This window comes from Schistocerca serialis, chromosome 7, assembly GCF_023864345.2.
Source record: "Schistocerca serialis cubense isolate TAMUIC-IGC-003099 chromosome 7, iqSchSeri2.2, whole genome shotgun sequence".
Taxonomy (NCBI): Eukaryota; Metazoa; Arthropoda; class Insecta; order Orthoptera; family Acrididae; genus Schistocerca; species Schistocerca serialis.
This window is the reverse complement of record NC_064644.1, coordinates 307,658,547-307,686,075: the sequence shown is the minus strand read 5'-3', so window position 1 is coordinate 307,686,075 and position 27,529 is coordinate 307,658,547. Positions and strand designations below refer to the sequence as shown.

Genomic DNA, 27,529 nt, shown 5'->3' with positions numbered 1-27,529 from the left:
CCTGACATACAACCGTCGTGATTGGTTAAGATGTTACGCCAATGGAAACTAGTAGTTTCCAAACTTGTTCCCAGAGGACGCCCCGGGATATGTTTTCTGCTTATGACGACATGAGAAATTGTAAATATCACTGTATCATTCTTAATTTACCTTATATGAGTTATAATTTGCAAATGATATGCATTGAAGAACGTTAAAGTAGCTTTAAATTCGGCTACCAGTTGCAAAACGTTGAACTATTGATGCTTTGCGTAGCCTCATTAATTGTATACGGTTAATAATTCGCAGGTGTGAGTTGTTCTACATGGATTTGATGGATTACCAAGTTCTAAATTGCCTTATTGAATTTAAATGGAGGATTACAAGTTTTTGTTCAAAGTTGTCCTCGTTGGAAACGCGGGCGTTGGGAAAACTTGCCTCGTTAGACGCTTTACACAGGTATTTCATATGATGCACTGGCAATACACGTCATGTATTAGTTTTCATGTTGTATATTTTGGTGTTGACGTTTCAGGGTTTGTTTCCACCTGGCCAAGGCGCTACAATAGGAGTCGATTTTATGATTAAAACAGTGGAAGTGGATAATGAGAAGGTTAAGGTACGTTTTGAGAAAGGATCTTGGTTCAACAGTAAGGCAGAATAAGTGTTTCTAAATCTACGTAATGTACCTTTCTCTTTTAGCTCCAGATTTGGGATACAGCTGGTCAGGAAAGATTCCGTTCTATAACACAGAGCTATTACCGTTCAGCTCATGCCCTCATACTGGTCTATGATATAAGCTGTCAACCAACATTTGATTGCCTTCCAGACTGGTTGCGTGAAATCGAGGAGTACGCAAGCAGTAAAGTCTTAAGGGTGCTAGTAGGTAAGTCACTAGATCACATTAAGAGAAAAGGTCCAGCCAACAGATTATTATTATTATTCATGTGATAGTTTCAATGTCTGCCTCTTATGCATGAAGTTTGGTGGACAAAACATCTGTGTTGTATTTTGAAAAAGTGTGTCAAGGAACTTATTTGCTTATACAGCATGGTATAGAGGCCCCTTAGTATTGTCAAACTGCATCTGGATGAAAAGAGTAGCTGTGTCAAGGAAGTACAAAAACAAGTAAGCCTCGAAACGAATATGAACAACGTTTTCTACTTATCTCTGTTGAATTCTTTGTTTAGCACAGCAAAATGATGTGGAAAAATTGTTTAAGGACAAGAAATAATAATTTATATTTTATTAACACATGAACACTTCCCAGCCCATACTTCATAAGGCAATCATGTTTTTTCACAGCTGTGGTAGGTGATCTGTTAATTAAATAGACCACAGTTGACATGGCCTCTGTCAAAAAGCACTTAGGTAGCTCAGCATATCGCTTAGCATACATCTTGCCTTCTCTATAATGGTTCTGTTGGCACATTCTGCTACTCAATTCTTGTAGGGACTATAGCGAATGGTAGTCTAATGCCTAGTACCCATTTCATTCAACTGTTTCTTAAGTTTTCTATTTGCATATTCTGATCCATTGTCTGATCTAAAAATTTTAATTTTCTTCCCCATTTGTCTTTCGACCATTTTGCAATAAATAGCAGATATATCACTCGCTTGACCCTTGGTACTAACAAAGTAAACATGAATGTATCTAGAAAAATCATCCACAAATGTCAGGAAATAGTAGCTTCCTCATAAGTATGTATTCTCCATAGGTCCACAGAGACCTGTGGGAATGAGTTGCAAAACTTCCGCAGATCTGCTTTGACTTGGTTTAAATGGCAGTCTCGCCTGCTTCCCTCAAAAAACTCATCTCCCATTGTACATTATTCTTTCCATCATTTTCCATCCCAGTGCCATATCTGGGTCGACAGAAGCGTCCGATCCCACCCGTCGGCTTTGACCCGTGACGTAAGGGTGTTGTTGTCGTGTGTGACATCATGATGGCGCGGAGTTTGGTTTGAGTGTGGCTGTCTCCAGTTCTGTTTTATCATATTTTATTTACTTTTCTAATCTGTTCGTTCTATCCCGTGAGATTTTTTTTTTTTAAAAGACAAAAAACACTAATCAGCTGCTGAAGCATCTTTATCTTCTATGGGTTGCAGGGGTTACCACCCCTGGGGAGGTGGGTGGTATTCATGCATGGCTGTCTTCACTTACACGTTGTAGCTACGCAAGGCGTCTAAATTTGTTTATATTTAGTTTGCCCCCCACCCAAAACACCCCATTTCCCGCGCTTGTCCCGTTAGTGTCATTAGGCTTCTTGTGGAAAGTGTTTGTTTTTGTTTCCGGCATATTTGTGACGTCATGGGTCAAAGCAGACAGGTGGGATCGGACGCTTCCGTATTTCCCCATATCTTTCAATAAGGCCAAATTTTGTCTGTTCAAATGTCCAAGTCTCCGATGAGACAAGAAAACTTTTGCAGCATAAGCAGGGTGATTTCCAGTTACAGCAATATCTTGAACTGTATTTAATTTGTAAATACATTTTACCTTAGTTGCAGTAGCTACAATATCGCCACAAGAGTCAATTATTTTAGCTCCCTCTATCTCAAAGATAACCTTGCTCCTTTTCGTTACTATTTTGCTTACCAACAGCAAATTAGTTCTTAATGTATGTCACGAGCAGTAACAATTTGTTTTTCTCCATTCCTGGAAGTTCACATTTTAACTTAGACACATCAACTGTGGAAATTCCAGTGTCAATCATTGAGTGAACATCATACAAAACTGATGGAGCTTTAATAATATGCACAGATGCCCCTGAATCTAGAAACTATTCTGCATGATTCTCCTCACTTGTTCCAATAAAAGAATAAAGAACAGAAAGTGCCTTACCTTTAATAGTTTTCCTCTCAGGTCTACTAAAATTAACATGCTTCTTTTCATTGATACTCAATCTTTCATTATACTGTGATGAAAAAGTCCAATCTTCTAGCATCTGGAACATTTCATTGACTAGTTCTTGTTCTATTTAGAGTATAAATCTGACATTGTTTCTATCTAGCAATCATAAGAATCTGGTTCATTTTTTACGTCCTATGGACTCTTTACCCTCGAACTGTCCACTGTAATGAGTATTCCCAAACTTTCCAGACTCATAATCAAAGGTGGATATTTCTCTCGTAGTCCAGCTAACAATAAAGTGCCAATCCATTCTTATGCAATTTCAAAGCCAATATTCCTCAGATGATTTGAGATTGAAATTATTTTATTAATATATTCATCCATGTTTTGGCACTCAGCAAATTTGAAAGTTGCATAATTCTCACAACCTACAAACTGCCCTATTTGCACTGTCTGTGCTGTACTCATATCAACAGTCACTTTTATTCACCATAAACACAGTACGACGTTACACACACTTCCGCACACTTTTGCCCAAAAAAAACATCACCATGAAATTTATTATTTCACTTTAATTCAGTGTTGGGCCCAAAGCCTGTTGGATTTATTGTTTAGTACAGTGAAATGGCATGGAAAAATTATTTAGGGACATTTACATATAGGCTACACACAAAATGTCATTTCCAATCAATTAATCATAGAATACCATTTCACAGCACAGCTAAGCACACTGGAAAAATACTTTGTTCATATTTCTCCAGCATTCTCTGTCTACCATCTCTTAAGCAAAGAAATGTACCTCAAACCACAGCTTAATCTAAAATCATTAAGGATGCAAGTATTGGCCTTAGAAACCTGTTTAGTATGACCACTTGTATGCTTCGACCTACAGCAGCATCAAAGTGGCATACATAAATCACTCTTCAAAATCTAGTATTTGTAAAATTCAGACTGTGACCAGAATTCTACCTTTCTCTTTTTTTTTTTTTTTTTTAAATGACCATCACATTCATTGGTGTCACCAACTCACAACCAAAGTGTTGCCTTTTAACCAGTACTAGACCTCTGTATACATTAAATACCAGTACTTCACCACAGTTAAGATCTCTTATTCTCATTCTGTTGCTTTCATAACTCATAACCAAACTGTCACCTTTCAACCTAACCTACACCTACGGTATGCTAACATCAGTCGCTTGCCACTACTCACATAGCAATAAAATTATATAATAGGAAACAAAATAATTATTACTAGTGTTCTGTTTCATCCCTACCTCATGCACATGTGATGACACCACATGCCATGCCATGCCATGCCATCATAGGTCAAAGCTGACATCTGGCACAAGTAGGTTAAATTGAACCATTGTCACAGACCCAACACCAGTCAGTACTGAGATAGGCAATGATGACCTTATATGTGAAATTGTGCTATCAGTGTGTTTGTACAAAAACAGGCTGAATTCAGGACTTTGGGTTGAAGAGCACATTGCATTGGTGGTGGTGCTCAAATTTAGTACAAGAACTTCAATACACAAGACTGAGACTGTTGACAAATGGACATGACTAAAAATCTGGACAGATAAGAGAAATGAGATAGGTATCTGCATGTCCTGTACATGCATTCTTATCTGGAAGTTTTTTATCATCACCTGCAGATTTAACATTTTTGCAACCACTTTAACCTGTGCATTATATTGGAATTCTGACAGTACGCTTGTGCGTGGCATGAATTTTTGTCTGCCAAATTCAAACATCGTAATTAACATTCTGTTGACGAAGAACGTAGTTGCCCATCGTTACCATATTTTAAAATAACGTAGCCTATCTTATTCCTGATACATTCTGTAAGTTAACAAATTTTTGTCATAATTAATGAAACAGATTTTTTGAAATTTTCTGCAGTACTTTGAATTCATGTTATAAATTCCCATCACATCTTGCGTAGTGTTAAACGTTACTCATCTAGTTGGTTTATCAAATGTACATTAATCCACCACAATATTACACATGCTACACTTATCATTGTATTAAGGCATTGCATTGTGTATGTGTTTATGTATTTAAGAGAAACTGCGATAAATTCCTTGATTTTGTGTTCTATAAGGTTCACACACAGGGGTCGGACTATGAAGCAGTGGTTCCAAAGGATGGAGGTCCTTGGACAGCCTTCATGTCACATTGTGGCAGTTTTCGGTAATTGCATTAATGACCTCTGTTATTGCAAATGAAACAAGATTGGCTCAGATGTAAGGCAACTGCTGGTATGGTGGAAGCAGGATCACATGTAAAAGTTGCAGAGAACCAATAAGAAGGGCATGTCAACATCTTGGGTGTGGGTATGGGTTATACTGATTTAATTTCCCCAAACCACATTCCACTTCTTTACAAGATGACTTACTTGTGTTTTGCAGACACTCTTCTTTACTGGATAGCCAGCTGCTGGAAACTCTCTTGACTTCTCCATTGAATAATGCTAGCTACAGGAACTTTGAAGCCTATTTTTACAAGGGTAATAAGTAGCCATACAAACTTTACGTTTTGTCAATCAACGATGTATTTGACTTTCAAGCACAATAAAAATTCTTACTTTCAAGTAAGTCTCTCATATAGTCATATGTTAGAAACAAATGGATTTACATTTGAAAGAAAGTCTGCTTAGACACCATGACTTTCAGAAAAGGAGATCGAAAAAATGTCTTGCCTCTAGCAAGGTTGAGTCAAGAGTCTCTATATGAGAACTTTTTTAACTGTTCTTGTTTCACATAACAATAGTGAGTGACACAATAAGCACAAAGCTGCCTATAGATTCCATGGTTCTTCCATACATACTCATTAACACATCTATGGAGTGCCTGACAGGTACTTGTCAGTGCCGTTCGACTGCCGCATCTACTTTCTTCCCGCGACTGATTTTAAACCTGCACACACAAATGTGACGTGTAGTAGGTAGGATTTTACAATCCCGCACTCACATCTAGAATATCGTGTGTTCGAGATAGTAAAAGGCTGAGTGGTTCTAGAATTTACACAGAAATTATCAAATCACTACATATCCCCCCTCCTCAGACCAAACACATGATATTTTATACATAATCATTATTCATATAATATCACTCATAATAACATTTCATATCTTGACCAAAATGTGATATTTTATATATAATCATTTTTCACATAATATCACTCATAATAACATTTCATATCTTAACAGTATACATTTCTTACATATGTTTAGAGACATATCTTCCCTTTGAGTAACAATTCTCTGTCCTTTCTTGCACAATCTTTCACTTACTTTTTTCTCTACTCTTTTCTTATTTTAGTTTGTTATTAAGACATGAGCATTTATTCGTTGTTTTAATCAGTTTTACTGATATTTAGTAATTGTGAAGACTCTTTTATAATTGCAAACTTCAGGTGTTTAGGCCACATGAGTAATCTTTTTTCTATTCTTGTACTACTTTTTTCCTAGTATGTACTATTTTCATTATTTGTAGCTTGGAGGAACTCGGGGAGAAGTGAAAGTGTTCTTTTGACTCTCATTTACTTCCACAAAACATAATAATGCTAATCATTCATAGAATTTACACTTTCCAAAATAATTCCTGTAAAATTTGTGACTTTTGTCACAATACTGTCCCCTTCTCCTAGGATCAGCACCTATTCCCTGCTTGTGGGTTGACCTTATGAGAGCACTCCCCCTTTCCATTCTGGCAGGTACGCCTATTACAAAACATTTCTATTTTTTAGGCCACAGATCATCCTTTCTCCACATAGGTACGTCTGCCCTTTATGCTTAGTGAATGCCAGGTACACCCCCCTTATTCTTTCTGAGTAGGCTTCACAGTTCATTACCCTAATATACATTTCTATGTATACCATAATTAAGTATCTTCTGGTAAAGCTATAAACCTATTTTAAACTTCGCATTTATTCTTTAATATACATTCACTCCCTAGAGTCCTCCTCTACTTATCAACTTCTATACTTTCAATGGATATTATGTCTATGTATACTGCTTATGTCCCACTATCCTTCAATTCATCAGAGTTTTTATTTCACTGATGTTGCTTAGTGATCAGCCTGACTAATTCTACCCCTACTTTCATTTTCTTTATTTGCTCATGCCTCTCTCAATTTCATCCATTACTCATTACTGCGTTATAGTTGTTTATTATGTAAGAGCACCTCTTCTTATGTATATTTGATATGAACCGTCATAACTCCCTATATATGTGCGCATAATTCCCTGTGTACACACCTTTTCTCCTACAACACCTGGTGGTTCTCACATCGGGACAGGCTTTGTCTTGTGTAATTTAATGTTTGTGTAGAAGCGTTTATTTGTGGATATGTGGATGTGTGTTCATGTAGTCTGTTTCTTCAGCCATCTTATCTAAAAATAAGATGTAGGTTATTGGTAACCACGGAAATAAGGAAGTTCTTTAGCGATAGAAGTTTATGAATATGGAAAGAAGGAAAAGATAGACAGGTCCTCAAGATGAGAAGTAAGAAAGGAAAAAAAGTGCTTGCTAGGATCAAAGAAGAGAAAGAAGATAGCCCCAAAGACAGGAAACCCTCTCCACCACCCCATCCCCCCTTCCCTAGGATCCCTACCTCTCAGGTACTTGAGTGAGACACCAGATGAGGTTTGGTGTTAAATTGTCTCCTACAGAATGGACTTGTCCCACCTTTACCCTTTGAGGTCCAGGTACACTTGTTTGTGAGGGTTTTTTGAAAGGTGTGATGTGTGTTTTGTGTTAGTCATGATTTATCTGTTCTTGTAAATCAAACTTTTAGCTACCATACCCACCCCTTTCAAAATTTCTACAAACCCTCCCATCTATATCACATCTCATAAAAGGTATAAAATACTCTATACAAAATAGAAGAGCTATACACTTCGGTACAACAATTGTTCAATTAGTCACATCATATTATATCTTCCACAAAAATAATAGTCTATTCAATTTATTTTGTCTAGACATCACTTTTTTTTTTCCTCCTCTATTTTATGGTCATATTCGTTTTTTTTAAAAAAAAAAAGCCTTAAGATTATAGGATAGTTTTAGATTTTAAGGGAATATGATGCAGGAAAACTATTTTGGAAGAAACACCGAAAACAACTAAGGATCCAACGGTCGTCACTCCGCCCATTAACTCAGGAATGTTAACATCCCTGTGGGATATACAATTTTACACCCTTACATTGTATTTACCCTTTTCTAATCCAGTTGTGGATCTACTAAAAAGAACGTCTGAGGATGGACCACCGTTTGTACCCGGTATGGTCCCTCATATTTTTGAAAAAAACTTATGAGTCTCTTTCTTTAGAGTCGAGCTACCAAGATGTTGTTTTATGAGAACCAGGTCATCGGCTTGGTACTGAGATTCCACAGCCTTTTCATTATGCTTACTTCTTCTTTGTTGCGCCTTTTCAATCAAATTTTTAGAAATTATTTCCTGATTTACTTCGTAATTGACATTATGTTGTTCATGCCAATTAAAATACTTAATTAAAGGTTCTCCTACAAAATGTTTGCTTATAACATCTAAAGGTGTCAACCCAGTTGATAAATGGGGTAATTCATTTAGGATAAGTTCAAAGTCCTTAATTTTCATGTCCCACAAAGTACGTTTTTCGTGGCAGTATATAAGACATGATTTCCCAATTTCCTTCATTACCCATTCACGTGGATTTGATGACGGGTTATAATGGGATATTAACATTTGTCGGATACTTTCCCACACTAGGAAGTCTCTAAATTTGTTGCTGATTTTAAGCCTGCACACACAAGCATGTGACATGCAGTAGGTAGGATTTTACCATCCCACACTCGTTTCTAGAATATCGTGTGCTCAGTATGGTAGAAGGCTGAGTGGTTCTAGAATTTACACTGAAATTCTCAAATCACTACAGCACTGTGCATTCAAACCATTATAGAGGCACGCTATCCCAGTTGGGTAATAATAATAGTGACAAAACAACAACAACAATAATAATAATAATAATAATAATAATAATAATAATCAATAGAGGCACCCCATCCCAGTTGGGTAATAATAATAGTGACAGAACAACAGTAATAATGATGATAATAATAATCTGTCACATTTAATGAGAATAGACAAAAATTATAATACTGACACTGACCTGTACTTTTTAACCACAATATAATTATTAATGTGAGTATCCGCATTGGCACAAGCTGTTGTTCGTAAAGTAGTTAATACTGCACAGACCATTTTAACTGACAGGCCATTAAAGTGCAGGGTAATAAAGAAGTTTACAGGGAAAACAACTGTACATCAAACATTGCTTCTGTCTCAATCCAAATATTACATAAAAATTAAATATGACCATAATACATCAGAAACGAATTGTCAAAATGCGAACATCAACTTAAAAAAAACTGCAAAATTTACTTATTTTAGTCTGACATATTGCTTGTTGAGTAGAGTCCAAGTTTTTAGAATAGTTTAAGTTGCTTTGGTTCCCTTGTATGACACCATCAAACTGCCCAATAAGTCTTATTAAGTTCAAATGAAATGAAAAAGTTTATTTTTCTCAAATTTTCCTTTTGTAACTGACAGAAACAACAAAATTTAGGAAATATGAAGCATTTAGAAATTCAAAGGAAAACCATTTCAGCTGAGATATTCAGGTAAGGGTAGATAGAAATTTATGGCTTGATTCAATGCAGATTATCAGAACAAGTCCAGACAGAGTAAACATCTACCATTTTTGTTTATTCAAACATGCTATTGAAATGCTTGACAATTACTGTACAATAACTACATTGTTTGGTATGAAACATCATTTGGAGGAAGTGTATCATAATTAGAAATATATTAAATTATGTACCAATATTATGAAAAGGAATGTTGCTACTCACCATATAGTGGAGATGCTGAATCACAGATAGGCACAACAAAAAGACTCTCACAATCAAAGCTTTTGGCCATCAAGGCCTTTGTCGACAATAGATCACTCACACACACACACACACACACACACACACACACACACTCACACTCACTCACGCAAACATAACTCGCACATACGACTGCAGTCTCAGGCAACTGAAACCACACTGTGAGCAGCAGCACAAGTGCATGATGGAGTGGCGACTGGGTGGGGGTAAGAGGAAGCTGGGATGGTGGAGGAGAGGGGTAGTATGGTGGGGCTAGTGGACAGTGAAGTGCTGCAGGTTAGACGGACTGCACAGGAGAGGTGGGGGGGGGGGGGGAGTACCAGAAAAGGAGAGAAATAAAAATACTGGGTGTGATGGTGAAATGATGGCTGTGTAGTGCTGGAATGGGAACAGGGAAGGGGCTGAATGGGTGAGGAGAGGCCAGGAGAGTTACAGGAACGTAGCATACATTGCAGGGACAGTTCCCATCTGCACAATTCAGAAAAGCTGGTGTTAGTGGGAAGTATCCATATGGCACAGGCTGTGAAGCAATCATTGAAATGAAGGATATCATGTTAGGCAGCATGTTCAGCAACAGGGTGGTCCACCTGTTTCTTGGCCACAGTTTGTCAGTGGCCATTCATGTGGACAGATAGCATGTTGGTTGTTATGCCTACATAGAATGCAGCACAGTGGTTGCAGATTAGCTTGTAGATCACATGATTGGTTTCACAGGTAGCCCTGCCTTTGATGGGATAGGTGATGTTAGTGACCAGACTGGAGTAGGCAGTGGTGGGAGGATGTATGGGACAGGTCTTGCATTTAGGTCTATTACAGGGGTACGAGCCATGAGGTAAGGGATTGGGAGCAGGGGTTGTGTAAGAATGGACAAATTTACTGTGTAGGTAGACAAAGGAATACCACTGTGGCAGGGGTGAGAAGGATAGCAGGCAGGACATTTCTAATTTCATGGCACAAAAAGAGTTTAATCAAAACCTTGGCGGAGAATGTAATTCAGTTGCTTCAGTCCTGGATGGTACTGAGTTATGAGGGGGATGCTCCTGAGTGGCCGGACAGTGGGACTTTGGGAGATGGTGGGAGACTGGAGAGATATGGCACAGGATACATGATTTTGTACAGGGTTGGGAGGATAATTATGGTCAGTGAAGGCTTCAGTGAGACCCTCGGTATATTTCGAGAGGGGCTTGTCGTTACAGCAGATGCGATGACTGTGGGTGGCTAGGCTGTATGGAAGGGACTTCTTCGTATGGAACAGGTGGCAGCTGTCGAAGTGGAGGTATTGCTGGTATGGAAATGTCGTGTGGCTACGGCCTCCCGTCGGGTAGACCGTTCGCCTGGTGCAGGTCTTTCGATTTGACGCCACTTCGGCGACCTGCGTGTCGATGGGGATGAAATGATGATGTTTAGGACAACACAACACCCAGTCCCTGAGTGGAGAAAATTTCTGACCCAGCCGGGAATCGAACCCGGGCCCTTAGGATTGACAGTCTGTCACGCTGACGACTCAGCTACCGGGGCGGACTGGTTAGTAGGTTTGATATGGACAGAGGTACTAATATAGCCATCTTTGAGGTGGAGGTCAACATCCAGGAAGGTGGCTTGTTGGGTTGAGTAGGACTAGATGAATCAAATGTGGGAGATGTTGTTGAGGTTCTGGAGGAATGTGAATAGGGTGTCCCCACCTTCGATCCAGATAGCAAAGCTGTCATCAGTGAATCTGAACCAGGTGAGGAGCTTAGGATTCTGGGCTTTTAGGAAGGATTCCTCTAGGTGGCCCATGAATAGGTTGGCATAGGATGATGCCACTAATTCCACCTTATCCAGCCACATCTGCCGCCCCTCTTCTTCACACTTATTCACCCTCAGACTTATCAGATATTACTGCAGGTAGCAGGTCTGAGGGTGGATAAGTGTGAAGAAGAGGGATGGCAGATGTGGCTGGATGAGGTGGAATTAGTGGCACCATCCTATGCCAACCTATTCTCCCCCAGATTTCATGATATTTCCCCCTTTTGCACTCATTTTATCCTTTTCGTGAATTTTCACGTGTATTTGGGTATATTTTTGCGAAATTTTTCGGACATAATTTTACATTACTTATGTAATTTTTTGAATTCATCCACTTCATCTGGTCATCTTCAACCCAGCATGCCTAGTTTGCAAATAGATTACCCATTCAATTTCCCCTCACACCCTGTATCCTTCCACCAATGTCAAGACTTAGCCACAAAAGGGTTGCCCCCTTCATCACCCAGTACCTGTACTGGAACAGCTGAACCACATACTTTGCCAGAGCTTTGATTACCTATCATCATGCCCTGAAATGAGGGACATGCTACCCAAGATCCTTCCCACCCCTCCTAAAGTACTGTTGCACCACCCACCCAACCTCCACAACATCATTGTCCACATATGCCATTCCCAATCCCAGCCCCTTGCCAGAAAAATCATATCTCTGTGGAAGACCCAGGTCCAAGAACTATCCAATCCACCCACCCAGCACTTCCTATTCCATTCCTGTCACAGGTTTATCCTACCCAATCAGGGGCTGGGCCACCCGCGGAAGCAGCCATGTCATTTACCAGCCCTGCTGCAATCATTGCACAACTTTTTATTTTGGTATGACTACCAACCAACTGTGCACCAGGATGCCATTCGAACTATGACAAGAGTAAGGTAGACCACCCTGTGGCGCAACATGCAGCTGAACATAACATGCTTGATTTTAGTGGCTGCTTCACAACCTGAGCCATCTGAATCCTCCCCTCCACCACTGGCTTTTCTGAACTACAGAGATGTGAGTTATCATCACAACACATTCTCCGCTCCCAGAATTATCCTGGCCTCAACCTACAGTAATATACTATCCCCACACCATCCACCCAACAGTTTCCACCTTCTCTGTTCTCCTCCCCATTCTCATCTCCCAACCTCTTTGTTTACCACTCTCTGCCAATGCACCCACCAGCTTTCCTCCCTGCTCGTCTCCTTTTTTACTCCTTTTTTTCCCCACCTCTCTGCCCCACAACCTCCTAACACTGCACCTGTTAGCTTTCTAGTCCCTGCACACTCCTCCAGACAGCTCTCTCGTCCCCCCAACCCCTCCAGATGGCTGCTTCTAACCCACACGATAGTTGCATTCAGGCCCGAGCTGTCAGAGTTGGCATTCGTGTGTGCATAAGGAGTTCATGCTTGTGTGCAATGATTGCTATGTGTTTCTCTTTTGCTGATGAAGGCAGTGGCCAAAAGCTATGTGTAAGTGTATTTTCATTGTGCCTTTCTGCAACTTAACATGTCTTCTTTACGGTAAGTAGCAATCTACCTCTTTCTGAATTGTTGATATTCCTACCTGTAGTTTCCAAGATACATTGGACTCAAATTGAAAACTAAGCAAGTGTGAATAAAAGCAGTGTCTTGTTAGAGATTTGATTCTGGCCTAAGCTGTCACGAACAGCCCATAATGATGAAGTGTTTGCCAATTTATATATTAGAACATAGTTCCCATCACCCATGACTTGTATAAAACTACAAAGAGACAAAATGGCACCTTCAGCACGCCTAATTCCAGTACTGCAGTCAAGTCTCATGTCAAGAGGGACTCACCTGTTGATAAATTCGCAGGATTTCTGAAATTTATTCAGCAGTGCACCAAATCATCAGCTAACATTAAAGTTAAACAGAAAGGGATCACTCCCCTATTCTCATCTTTCAATAATGTTTCCAACAACAAGTGGCAAGATGCTGCCCTTTGATCACTTTAACTAATATTTCCCACCAGCAACACGTCATGTCATTTGAATGGTACTGGTATATTAGGAAATAGGCATTGCTCAGTGAATCAGAAGCAGACTACATGTCCAAAGATTCATGGTTCAGCTTTCAGATAATCATATAATTTTTCTCCATCACTTGTTTTATATATCACAATGTTTTCCTCAGACTGCCATTTAAATAAAACTAAAAGAAATATGTGTACCATCTATTGCTTTAACTCTTACATCAGACAAGCTGATCTGCTACCTATACATCAGCAACCACCTCTACCTCCTCTCTTTTGTGATTTTTTTTTTTTAAGTCTGCACCTTGAAGAATGGTTTAAATATCACAAGGCCTTAATAGATATGGTTCTACTAGATAAGGTAGTCCTTGCAGTACACCAACCATTGAACTGAGATGCCAAGTCAGATTGATGTTGACTACTAACCAAAGTGCAACTAGACATTTTTCACATATAAAAATCATTGCGACATGAGAAACAAGTGACAGAGAAAAATTATGTGATTATCTGAAAGCTGAACCATGAATCTTTGGACATGTAGTCTGCCTCACCTATTTTGTAATGTACCAGTACCATTCAAATGACATGAAGTGTTGCTGGTGGGAAATTATTGGTTAAAGTTATCAAAGGACAGCACCTAGCCAGTTGTTGCTGGGGACCATATTGAAAGATGAGAATAGGGGAATGATCCCTTTTTGTTTAACATTATTGTTAACTGGTGATTTAGTGCACTATTGAATAACTTTCAGAAATTCTACAGAATTTATCAACAGCTGACTGACTAGCTGCAGTTCCCAGCATTGTCTGGTATATTTAATATCTGCCACACAAAGTGACTGGCCCTGTGCCTTATTTATACTCATAGTCAATGTATGCCACATTGGAACAGCTTATTTGAATCACTGGTTGTCAACAGAATGTGACAAATCAATACATCTTCACCTATGGCATTCATAAGAATCAGGCTCTGGGCTTCTGGCTCTGATATTTGGAAATGTACACCAACTTCAAACCAAAAGTTTGGCAATAACAATTACAACATACATTATGCTTTGATTCTTTTTTAAATTACAAATTAAAGTAATACATCAGTAATATACAGGGTGATTCAAAAAGAATACCACAACTTTAGGAATTTAAAACTCTGCAACGACAAAAGGCAGAGCTAAGCACTATCTGTCGGCGAATTAAGGGAGCTATAAAGTTTCATTTAGTTGTACATTTGTTCGCCATTTCAGCCAATAAAGTTTTTGGTCCCTTTTTCTTCGAAGGTGCTACTGTAACTGGACTACAGTATCTGGAGATGTTAGAGAATTGGCTGTTCCCTCAGCTCGAACGAGAAGCACAACAATTCATATTTCAGCAGGATGGAGCGCCACCACATTGACACTTATCTGTCCATAACTACCTAAACGTCAACTACCCGAGGCGATGGATCGGCCACCAGGCAGCCCGTGACAGAGCACTTCATCACTGGCCTCCAAGAAGCCCTGATCTTACCCCCTGCGATTTTTTCTTATGGGGGTATGTTAAGGATATGGTGTTTCGGCCACCTCTCCCAGCCACCATTGATGATTTGAAACGAGAAATAACAGCAGCTATCCAAACTGTTACGCCTGATATGCTACAGAGAGTGTGGAACGAGTTGGAGTATCGGGTTGATATTGCTCGTGTGTCTGGAGGGGGCTATATTGAACATCTCTGAACTTGTTTTTGAGTGAAAAAAAAAACCTTTTTAAATACTCTTTGTAATGATGTATAACAGAAGGTTATATTATGTTTCTTTCATTAAATACACATTTTTAAAGTTGTGGTATTCTTTTTGAATCACCCTGTATAATGCACTTAAAATCTAACTGTAAAATACATATTCGTTTTGCTTCAATAAAACTGATTTTCTGCAGGAAGTATTTTGACTCTAAAAATGTGTTGTATGAAAAATGATTAGTTGTGCCAGCTGTTGTTACATTTTGTGATAAGTATCTCATTTTGTTTTTGTAGAATTTTTATTATATTGTTCAAGCAAGGCTGTGTTTGCACATGACTTGAACTGTTTGAACAGTTTATGTCACAGTTCGAGAAATCTCAAGTTCTGTTTGATCTGTTGTGTGGCATTTAGGATTTTGATAATAAAAATAACTGTGTAACATGGACTAAAATACCTTCTAGGGTATATATCGTATTTAACAGTGGCAAGTAATCAATAAATAAGAGTTTTCAGTAACGTTTCTGTCAAGTTTTCAAGTTTTTGCTCATTCTGCGATCAAATGATGTCTCATGGTACAATCTCCACTATAATTTATGCTCACGATAGGAATTACAGGCAGTTTGCCACAATATATTCTGATTGTTAGGCATTTGATTTTTCATCAATTTTCTTCATTGTTTCATCTGAATGTATGTGAAGCAAATCAGCCAAGAAATTTTAATTAAATTTGTCAAGTACTTTTGAAGATGTCTGGTAACAGTGTTTCTCCTTTATATATATTATAGATATATTAGTGTATTGTGTACATTTAAAAGTATATAACCTGTATCCACCCAAGAGGGGATTGTGTAGAAATTTGAAGTAAATCGTCCAAGAACTTTTAGAGATTTCCTTTCCCCATTATATTTTACATAAATAAATGTTTCAAGTTATATTACAAAATCTTACATAGTCAGTGATCTTCCAGTTAACTTGAAGGTAAAATATGCAAATTTTCATCAAGATTAGAATAAAACTGTAGATTTGTATCATAGGAAGTGCTACATTGTGATTCTTGGATTTGTGACTTTTTCCCTGGTTTCAGGAGGGTGTTGATTATCATTTTCCTCCATGAATCAGGCTATAATTCCTCAGAACTAAATTCTCTTAAAAACTGAGAAGTAGTCCTTGGAGATAAGATTTAGGGGTTGAAACATGTCATGTGCTTCATATAGCCTTGGTGCAGAATTTCCAACAACAAAATAAGGTACAGTCTAGCTTATATGTACTACAGGTATAATTGTACTCTTCAGTGATGTCCAGTTCAGCTGCACTCTATCTACTAATTCCCACCTGTGTTGGAATGTGCAGTCTGCATTGCTGATGAGTACTATTTAGTGGATGTGTTTTGCCATTGTATGGTCTAAGATTTCAGGTGTGGTGATTAGTCTTCCACTATCTCTTATGGTCAAAATCTCCCTTCTTCTCATCATTGAATCCTTAATTGTTGCAAATGGTGTAAAATGGTGAACTGACTGAATTAAATCTTGTCAGTATAGTTTTTTATGTTTTATTTATTTTTAAATGCTGTGAGATTGTCAGCAGATGGAGTGCAATGGAGTACAGGATTCAATGACGAGGAAAGGGAGATTTGCCCGTAAGAGGTAGTGGAAGGCTGATCACCACACCTGAAATCTTATGCCGCATAATAGGAAAACCCATCCACTAGATAATAATCAGTAGCAATGCAGACTGCACATTCCAGTACGGGGGGGGGGATTAGTAGACAGAGGGCAGCTGAACTGAAGATGCAACAACACTAAAGAGTACAATTATGTCTTCAGTATATGTAAGCTAGGGTGTACCTAATTTGTTATTTCAAATACACCCCCGAGGCTGTACAAAGGAGAGTATGACATGTTTCAACCCCTAAATCATGTGTTCAAGGACTACTACTCTTAACAGAATTTGGTTCTGAGGAACTGTATCCTTATTCCTGGAATAAAGTGATAATGAATCCCCCCAAGGAACCAGGGAAAAAGTCAATAATCCAAGTAATCACCATGTAGCACCTCCCAGCAATATAAGAAAGACATTAGAACAAATAATTAATGGTTGGTCGGTATAAAACTTTGAGTCTAGAAAGCTTCTAGCCACCTTCACTGTGTTTTCTGAAGGTACCACTGTATACATGATAATGATATGCTCCAAGAAGTATCAATATAAGATGCTGTTCTTGTGAAAGCAACCCTTAAGAGAATTTTTTTACATTTGAAAGGTTGTGACACTACCTGCCAGTACCAAATTTTATAGCTACTGCGTGAGTGAGTGTCTTTTCAGTACACTGTAATCTTCCCTTTAAAAATATTTTTAGGTTAGAGTCAGTAATACTTTCTTAAACCAAAATATCCAGGAGATTGGTACTACTCAAAGGAATGTCTTAAGTGTTTCCTTTTTGCAACAGCAATTGATAGTTTAGTGTCTACAGCCAGGAACTTGTATGATGCTCTTGGTATGCGAGTAATTTCTCACTTTTTTGCTCATCTTGTATTCCTCGATTGCAGCTCTATAACTGCATCCAACGTTCAGAAGATTAGAATTATGGTTGGAAACCAAGTTTTATCTGGGTGAATGAGTGTGTGTTAACTCTAAATGTGTATCAGTTGAAGACATAATGTCATTGGTCATATTGTGGCACATGTGTATATCATGTTTTTAATCAAATTATGTTGAGACTGGCAGCCACCATACTTAATTTTAAGAAATAAATAAAATTTTGGCCTCATTTTTATAAGAAAAACATGAAGGATCTCATTACAAGAATTCTAAAAATATTGTAGTGCCTTAACAGCTGCTCCTGGGAGCCAACTGGATTCTCCTTATCATTATTCTGTAGAACCTTGGGTTGGCTGTAGTTGGACTGTGGCTACAGTTTGTATGGCTCTGCACAACAATACTACCTAAAGTCCACCATGGGGCTATTAGAATAACAATAGGAGCCTTCTGAGAAAGTACCATACCCAACCGTTTCTGCAAGGTTAGAGAACCACCTTAACCACTTGTTGGAAGTTCTTCATTTGGCGACATACATAAAACATTCAATTAATGCCTCAGTCTTGGCAGTTCGACATTATTGTTTTATTGTCAACTGAACAAGCTTATCAAAATTGCAGAAAAGCGAGAGATCTTTCTATGATCCATGAGAAACCTGAATGTCCTAACACGGAATTATAGCAAGTTACTGTCCTGGCTTTTATACATTTTGGGATGAGTACCAAAACTTTACAGCTATTGATACCACTGGAGTCTAGACAAGTGAAAAATGTTGGTTGCTTAGTAGTTCTCTCTTAGTCTTTGATACAGAACTCGTGTAAGATCCTACATGTGCTGATATGAATCAGGTGTGACCAAAAGAATATATGCAGCAAATAAAATGGAATAAACCACACAGAATGTTACTTCATTTGCTGTTAAATCAAGGGAAGGATATATCATTCTGCTGGGAATCCATGGAAATGAGCTAGCTAGCAGCAGTGGGTGCCTGCTACAAAAACAGTATCCTAACTTTACTGTCTCTTTCAGTTTACTACCTTGTTGTTATGAAGAAACCTTGTGTCTCTAGGAGAAGTAGTGGCATGACGTCCAACATGAGTTGTGGCAAACAAAGTTAATAATTCTGCCATTGAAGACATCCTTCCAGTTATAAATATAGAAATATGTTACATTAAAGCAGTTAAGAATGGCAGAGCCCCCTGACTCAGAGTTAGACCTCACAGCAGGAGGCACCACTGATGTCACTCTTATGGTGTACCAGTTTCAGTAAATCATATTTTAATTGATTGCCCTTAGTACTCTGATGAAGGGCAGCGGTGTGACCAGGCAACCACCTTCCACTGATCATATGTCACAATGAGACTATTGTTGAAAAGATGTTAAGGTTTTGTACGCTGTCAGAATTCCTGCACAAATTACTAGTGCCAGTTCATCATCTTTTAATCAGAGACCAACCCACCACCTTTTTGTGGTTGTCGTTTTACAATTTTTCACTTATTGAACATTCTCTTTCTAACTTGTAAATCTTACAAAAGAACAGAATTTTTCAGTTAATGTCCTTTACAGAACTATATGTTGAACAGTAAGTGCTTTTACCTTTACTGCTTTTCCCTAAATGTGTTACTCATGAAGCCATATACTTTGTTATCTGATTAACACAAGCAGGGCTGCTTGTTGCTGTGTTAGTGTGTGCCCTAAACATTGTTGCCATTCTCTCGAGCTTTTATGTTCCACAATATATTTCATTGCACATTCAGTACAGTATCTGAAATATGTTGCTTATGAACATTATTGCAGGAAATAAAACTGACCGTGAAGACAGGGAAATACCAACCCATGTAGGAGAAGAATTTGCCCGGTGTCACGACATGTACTACCTCGAAACATCTGCCAAAGAGGCTGATAATGTTGAAAGGCTTTTTATGGAAATTGCTGCAGAGCTCATAGAGGTGAGTAAATTCCTTGGCACACAAACAAAATGTTCAAGTAATAGCCGTGGTAGTAGAAGACAGTACACTGGAAATGCAGCTATGTGAAGTCACTGGGCTTCATTGGCTGAGATAGAAAGACAAATTTGAAAAGAAATTATGGAAATTCTAGTTAACATCCTTAGTTTGCCGGTAATCACCTATGTAATTTGTTACACCTCTGTTTCTCATTTTGATTGTATGCGGTTTGCTTCTGCTGTCATTCTAAGCCAATTTTCTATCTGTACACATTTGACTACATGGGAGGGGACTTAAAAAAAACTTGAGACTACATATTTTCTCTGTGGAGACACTATCAATAAGTAATGGGAAAGAAAAGTTATAAGCATGATTCAGAAGTCATGCTTAATTCTTCACATTTACTAGCAAAAAGATCTAAGTGCATATAATTAATGCTGGCCATAAACAAATTAATAGCTTGAAGTCTGTCAGATGCATAGCTGCTTTTGAACATGATTAACTTCATTACTTTACGATCACAGAACCTGTCCATAAAACATAGTTTGGGAAAAATTTTGTGTTTTTGCTTTCTAACCTATGAGGAACCAAGTCAGGTGTGCCCTGCTCATGGCTGGAATAATTGCAAGAGCCATGTGTTCAATATAGTGTTCAAAATGCCAGTCCTCTGATATTTAAAACATTGCATCTGTTGTTGAATTTAAAAAATCTTTCATAATTACATGTTTTGTGAATGTAGCTGATGATGGCTCTTGGAACACATGCTATTGAAGATCACAACTGCCGCCCAAGTATTTTGCATTCATTCCTTCATATGTTAATTGTATTCTGTAGATCCCCAATGGAGAAAAATCTCCAGAGGCGTGAACAGGTCAAAATATGTGCTTGTCACAGGGCACAGGGTTAGTGTATGTGGAAGAAAGCCAGAATTATATGCCCAAAATGCAGATAATGGTAGACATAACATGCTATTGCATACATCATCTGCCATAAGCAAAAAAATGCATTTGAATCAGAGATAGCAACTGTGTTGGAATAGGGGAATAATGTAACTAAGTTGAATTGGAGATAGCTACTGTATTGAAGAGAGGAGGAGGGAAAGAGAGAGAAAGAAAGGTAATGTGTGCTCCTGTTGTCATGGCCAATCGAATAGTTAAATGTCTCACATGACTGGGATGATGTCAGAGATTGTAATGACCATCAATGAAATACTCAACCACAAGATGGGCAAGACATACGAGATCAGTGCATTTGATCATGGGTGCTAGTGTGTGGTACACTATCTTCCGAGGTCATGTAGGCTCTGATCTTTTCATGTGAGTGTGCTGCGAGTACCTTGATTCAGGAAAAACTGTCACAGCTGGAGTCAGTTAAAGTGAGCAAGAACATATTGATAACATATGTTGTCAGTTATAGCAGAGGTAAGAGCAAGCAGATGGACCACAGTCAGCAAATGACTTGTTAGTTCAATGCCGGACAACAGCTGGTAGGTAGGTGTGCCATCCAGAGCTGTCAACTTGCTGTGGTGTTTAGAAGCCACTGCTCCACACGTATATCTCTGCTTGTCACAGGGCACAGGGTTAGTGTATGTGGAAGAAAGCCAGAATTATATGCCCAAAATGCAGATAATGGTAGACACAACATGCTAATAGCAGGCACTGCCTGCTTGTCGACAGGGGACCATTCGTATGGAGATATTCTTGTGCAGGAATTATTTAAGTGGGACAAAAGGGGATCCTGAAATGCCTGTCATCATCTCTGCCCATCGAATAATGATACAGTAAGCTGTTGTATGATCAAGTGCATCCATTTGTTCCCCTGTTGCATACATCATCTGCCATAAGCAAAAAAATGCATCACATCTGCCAGAATGATTTTAGGAACACTTCTGAGACATTATACATAAGAGTGGTTCCACAATACACCAAATACATGTTCTGAATCCTGCCTAGCCCCTATGAAATACTATTGAGTTAGATGTGCAGGATTTAGACCAAGCTCTGAGTAACCTCAGCAGATGAGTGTCATTGATCGGAATGGGTCCCAATTAATCTCAAATAGATTCCCTTGGATTATTGTACCAAGATGTAAAAATAGAGGTCAAATCTTCACAACCATATACGCAATAGATAACCATTTTCAAGACAATTGCAGATGTGCCTGGCTGTAGTAAAAATATGCAATACCTAATGCTCAATACAGTGTCATGTAAGTAGTCCTGTCAGGTATATACCAAGCCACAATTGCAAGGTTTCCAGATATCAACAGTGATGGCTGGGTTTTTTATGCTAATGTGCTGCAGCACACTGTAAATATTACACTAAAATTACGCCATTTCTCTTTGAATGCAAGTTGGAAATTGCTCTAAAATGACCCCATTTCTCTTCGAATGCGAGCTGAAAATCACACTAAAATTCCACAATTTCTCTTTGAATGCTTGCTGGTGTGCAGATAAAATGGAGAAACACATATTTTGTAGTATTCTCTCCACAATAGTTAGAAACCTGTGATCAACTCGGAGAAGGGGCGCAGCTGTCTGTTTTCGATTGTGCATGCTCTGATATGACATCATCCCTTCCAGCACAATGAGTGTTACATAGCTCGCAGTAACAGATCAATGTTTTTTTAATTGTGTGTAAAGTATTGTGCAAGCATAGAGTATGAGGGAGCTTAGATGAGCGGTTGTCCTAATGGAGCTGTGGCTGAGTGTTCAAATGCACTTACTGCCAGTTCGTCTGCTTGGGTTCAGTTCCAACTACTACCAACTTATTTTTTTGTTATTATTCCTCACAATGTCGAACTATTAATTACAAAATTTAAATATATTTAAACATTTCAGTTTATATATGTAGAAGTAATAGAGTCAAAAGGCACTAGATGATGATAAAAAAGTGAGTAAATGAGAAATTTAGTATGAAAGTGCTTTCGTAGAATATTTCGCCTGAGTGAGCCGTAGGGAAAGGTAAAACGATTTCTAAAGATTTACACATAGAATATATGGGATTCCAAGCCCACTGACTGATAATTCATTGGCTCAGGTTGGATTCCAGTGGCTATGTCAGCCTTGCGCCCACTTGCAATGTTAATACATAAAATTAATATATTCAAATTAGTTACGATTACTAACCATGTATGTCAGAAGGCTATAGGCCACCACACTGTAGCACATGGTAAAATTTTGCTCGATCTGCCAATGATAAATTGTCCATCAACCATCCTAAAAGGGCACTGATGATGGAGGGAGTTCAGGACATATGGTTCACTTAGTGGTTGCACAAAACTTGAGATATTTTGGCAATGTTCTGGAACTTCAGCAATTTCTACATGATATAAGAATAAAAATTAACAATCCAAATTGCAGTTTCTTTTCTTTCTGTTGACGGTCACTAGTTTCTGTTGATAATTTTGGTCAGATGATGGTTATGATAATCAAAACCAGTCAACAGCAATAAAAAGAAAATATGTTATAATTTAGACTTACTTTTTGTTCATATATGATCAATTTTGTATGAAATAGTTTCTATGTAGCACAATACAACTTTTTAATTAAGTGCCATCTCTTCAGTCACTTTGCCCTCTGGATTTGTTTGTGCAGTTTGTGTCCTACCTGTTGCTCACTGCGCCCTTACTGACAAAAGATATATTTCACATGAAATATGAAGAATGGATCCTTGAGGGGATAGAATTACAACCTTATTGCAACCTTCATGAGACTGTAAATGGCAGTCAACAAATATCAAATTATCAATTGGACTTTTACAGTGTCAGGCACTTAGTGCAGATATACAGCAATTTTTTAGAGTGAGTCAAACATTTGAAATTCTGAAATGGAATAATGACAATATGGTAAGGATTGCTACTCTCCACATAGAGGAGGCACGGAGAGGCAGACAGGCACAATGAAAAATAATGCTAGATATTATTCAACTGTGATGTTTAAAGCTTTCCCAGCGTACTGATTGTTCCATTATTGGAACATTATTCAACTATTTGACTAAACCCTTCATCAGACATAGACAAAACAAATTCACATACATCCATACAATCACAATACAGAGCCATTGTCATCTCCGGACACTAATCCACAACTGAGACAGCATCTGAGAGAAGCATTGATTGTTGGCTGGGGCGAGTAGCGAGGATACAGAGGAGGTGGGGAGTGGGAGGGACAGCAGGGTAGGGGTGGGGAAGATGCTAGTGCTGCTTGTGGCAGCATGCAGGGATGTGATGGGGACAAGGTAGTGGGCTGCTAGGTGCAGCACTGGGACACTATGCTGTAAGGCAGAGAGGAGAGCAGCAGAGAAGGGGGAAAGACTCCACAGGTGCACTGGTGAGATAGAAGGCTTTTGTAGTGGTGAACTGGAAGCAAGGAAGAGGATGGCAGGTGGAGGACAGGGCTACCTGAGATTGAGGCCAAGGGGAGGAGGAGGGGACTACAGGAATGAAGGATGTGTTGTAGGGAGAGCTCCTACCTGCACAATTCCACAATATTGGTTTTGGGAGAGAATCCAGATGGCACAGGCTCTGTAGCAGTTGTTGAAGTCAAGTACATTGTACTTTAAAAAATGGACACAAACAGTCTCGAGGCACAAACATTTATTTTGATAGTAACCGGTTTCGGTCAGTTCTTTTCCATCCTCAGACCCTCATACCATGGTGGTAGGCAGTGGTGGTGAATAGAGCAGGTATTGTAATGCCACAAAACATCAACTGCTTGAAATTCTAAAATTATTTTTTGTTAGTTATTCACAAACAAGGGTCCATCAGGGCAAATGGCTGTTGGATATGATACCTGGAACCCCACACCAACATACACAGCTGTATGGATGATTTCATAAAGTCAATCCCACCCTGGGGACCTCTCCTTTTTAGTGCTTTCTACACCACAGGCTGTTTTGATCCACCTATCCAATAGTACCTTCTCAACTCTGGGGATGAGTGCTTGTTCTCCAGCATATCTTTGCATCCCGGCACCATCCACTTCTTAACCTATTTTATTTATTGTTATCTTTCTTTTTTTTTTTTTTTCTTCATCCCGTCTGTCTCACCACTGCCTCCCTCCCCCCCCCCCCCCTAATTGTGGCAGCAGTCATCAACTGCTGTAATGTATGCTCTGAACTGATAGTTCATCCAAGGTGGCTGTGTAACTACCAATGTCAGTAAAATCTAAACTTTATTTAAGCCACAGTTTTTACAGTTCAACTTGTGAAGAGTCGGAATGTAAATAACACAAAGTCCAAACAAAATTGTTACTTCTGATTCTAGTGGAAACTAAGAGAGTCAATAAATAACTTATACGCAATGTCCAAAAACAAAAATATGTAGTTGATATGCTGGCTGGTCGATGACTGTGGCTTGGCTGCTCACCGAACTCAGTGTAACTCGCTGAAACCGAGTGTAACCGGGACTGGCTCCACAATTGGAACTGCTTACTTGGAGTCCTGCTGCTGGCATTTTCACATGCATCTGTTAGCAGTAGTTAGAATTTTGATTCCTGAATTTTAGTGTTGGCTGATCATCCTGTTTCCTTGTAATGTTATAATTTTCTTTATGATATTAAAATAAAGCTTGGATAGTATTGGAAATGTAACAGAATATTTTGTTCACATTTCGTTTTTTCTTTCAGCAAGCAAAGAGTAAGGAATTGCCAAGATATGATGGAAGTGGTGCACCATCACTGGAAGGCCGCACAACTACTGTTGGAGACAATACTGGTGGGTGTTGCTCTCGCCTCTAGTGAACAACAGCACAAATTGAATGGAAGGCTTTATTTTTCAAGTGATGCTTCCAATCCTATCTACTGAACTCAGTCATTCCACTGAAATTGGTGATATTGCTTGTAAAGAAAATTTTTTCACATCATGTAATCATATTGCCTCAACAGTAAATTTTTTCCTGTCAGTGTTATTTACATTGGCAGCATAGCAGCCTTCTGCACACAGTGATCACTACCTACATGTGCACTCTCTCTCCTGTGTTGATTTATAATTGTTGATGATGATTGTACACTGTTTCTTTTAACCTGGCTCTGACAGTATCATAGAATTTATTCCACCTAAGCTTCATTTTATCATGGTTGCTTGTTCCTACGTTTGTTGTCGTAATGATTACAGTGAATATTGTTACATCTATTTCTATGCATATTCCACAATATTTTAAAAGCACTGTACAGCATATATACGTCCATAATGCTTTCTGTTGGATAAAATATTATTCAGTGACAATATCTGTGTCACAGTTTATAAATTCTTGTGAATAAACCATGGAGTTCAGAGAAATATTCATGGATATGATGTTTGTGTTCAGGAGAACATACCAGTTGTGTGTGAGTAATAGCAGCTGTCGTGCAATTTATTGAAATTTATAAAAAACTGTGTACACTTTTGTTTCCCTTATGTCTCTTCTGTCTCACAGATTTAGCTTCTGGATGTTTTTATGCGACAATTTAATTGTGTTGTGTCAGTTATTGCTGTCCACACCATCTTAATTGTTAACAAATTTTATCTACAATCTTTTCAGGATAATGAAGTAGGTTATTCCTTTTGTTTTTGCTTTCTGACAATGAACAACAAAAAGACTGCTTGTCCTGTGTGGGACAGATGAACAGTATTTTTGGTTTATCTGTGTAAATTAGCAGTTCTCAGAAAGAAAGAAAGAGTATACTTACTCAACAAATATCCAGTTAAATACACCATCCATGATATATCTGCATCACAGTACTTTACAGTATTTTTCCGTGTTCCTATATAAAGGAAGTAAGTTACATTTCATTGTCAGCAGTTTGAGTTTCATGAAAGTATTATGCTTTCTGAGTTGTAGCGAGATACTGAAAATATAGAATATCGTTAGGTATCTAACCCTCTTTTCTTCTCCTGCCTAACCCTAACTCGCCCCACTCCCCCCCCCCCCCCCCCTCTCTCTCTCTCTCTCTCTCTCTCTCTCTCTCTCTCTCTCTCTTTCTCTCTCTCTCTCTCTCTCTCTTTCTCTCTCTCTCTCTCTCTCTCACCCCCTCCCTCCCCCTCTCCCTCTACGTCCTCACCTCCCCTTCCCCCCCACCTTCCTCCCCCCACCCCACCCCCCGCCCCCACACACACAACATAATTGTGACACAGGAGATCTTTCATTCTTTGAGAATTCTTCTGAAGCATCCATTATGGTAACAAAATACATTTGCTATTCCAGAAATAGAGAATATGATGATAAGTTTATTATCCTGTTATCAACAGAATACAAGTGAAAGAGAGCTGACAATGTGTTTGTTCCCTCCTGTGAGCCTGTGTGTCTTGCCTGATATAGTTACAGCTGTGGTTTTTGCAACTGTGCTATGTACACAAGAAATACAACTTTCTTAAAATTATATTGAGTATTTATTAATGGAAACAGTGTTTGCAGTTTCCTCCATCTGTGATAATTTGATTAGACTGCATTTATGTATTATTTCTTGAGATGTAAAGAAATCTGAAAATATCACTGTGTTTTAAATGTTTGTATTAACAGATTTTTTAGTTGAGTTGCTGAGACAGTATTCTGTATTTACTCTTCTTATTTTGTAATTGTTCCTGACTCCAGGAAATGCAGTTACTTAGTTAATTATGTAAGTAGTTTTGGGCAGCTATTTTAGACTATTCAGATCAGTCTAGCCACAAACAAGGTGATGGTGTCATCTTCCTGCTGTGTTATTTGTACTTAAATTTGTAATAGGTCGTATACATGCATTTTAACTCTGTACATGCTTAAATTTCTTGTATTGCTCTTAACCAAAGACTTCTGTTTAATAAAAATTTTGTTTTCATGTTGA

At 38.6% G+C, this 27,529-nt stretch overlaps 1 protein-coding gene across 1 annotated transcript; it reads left to right on the top strand.

Annotated features, from left to right (window-relative positions):
- The first annotated feature begins 51 nt into the window (after window positions 1-51).
- Window positions 52-27,529, top strand: LOC126412648 (ras-related protein Rab-30). Its single transcript, XM_050082342.1, has 6 exons — window positions 52-120; window positions 289-438; window positions 515-598; window positions 682-865; window positions 19,583-19,734; window positions 25,358-27,529. Exons 2-6 carry the CDS (start codon window positions 352-354, stop codon window positions 25,466-25,468), a joined length of 618 nt encoding a protein of 205 aa, XP_049938299.1. The 5' UTR covers window positions 52-120; window positions 289-351; the 3' UTR covers window positions 25,469-27,529.

Excerpts from the sequence above, each read along its gene's own strand:
- LOC126412648 (XM_050082342.1), top strand. The coding sequence starts at position 352 with ATGGAGGATTACAAGTTTTTGTTCAAAGTTGTCCTCGTTGGAAACGCG. Across the intron at positions 599-681 it reads TGGATAATGAGAAGGTTAAG|CTCCAGATTTGGGATACAGC; the intron begins GTACGTTTTGAG and ends TTTCTCTTTTAG. Across the intron at positions 19,735-25,357 it reads TTGCTGCAGAGCTCATAGAG|CAAGCAAAGAGTAAGGAATT; the intron begins GTGAGTAAATTC and ends TTTTTCTTTCAG.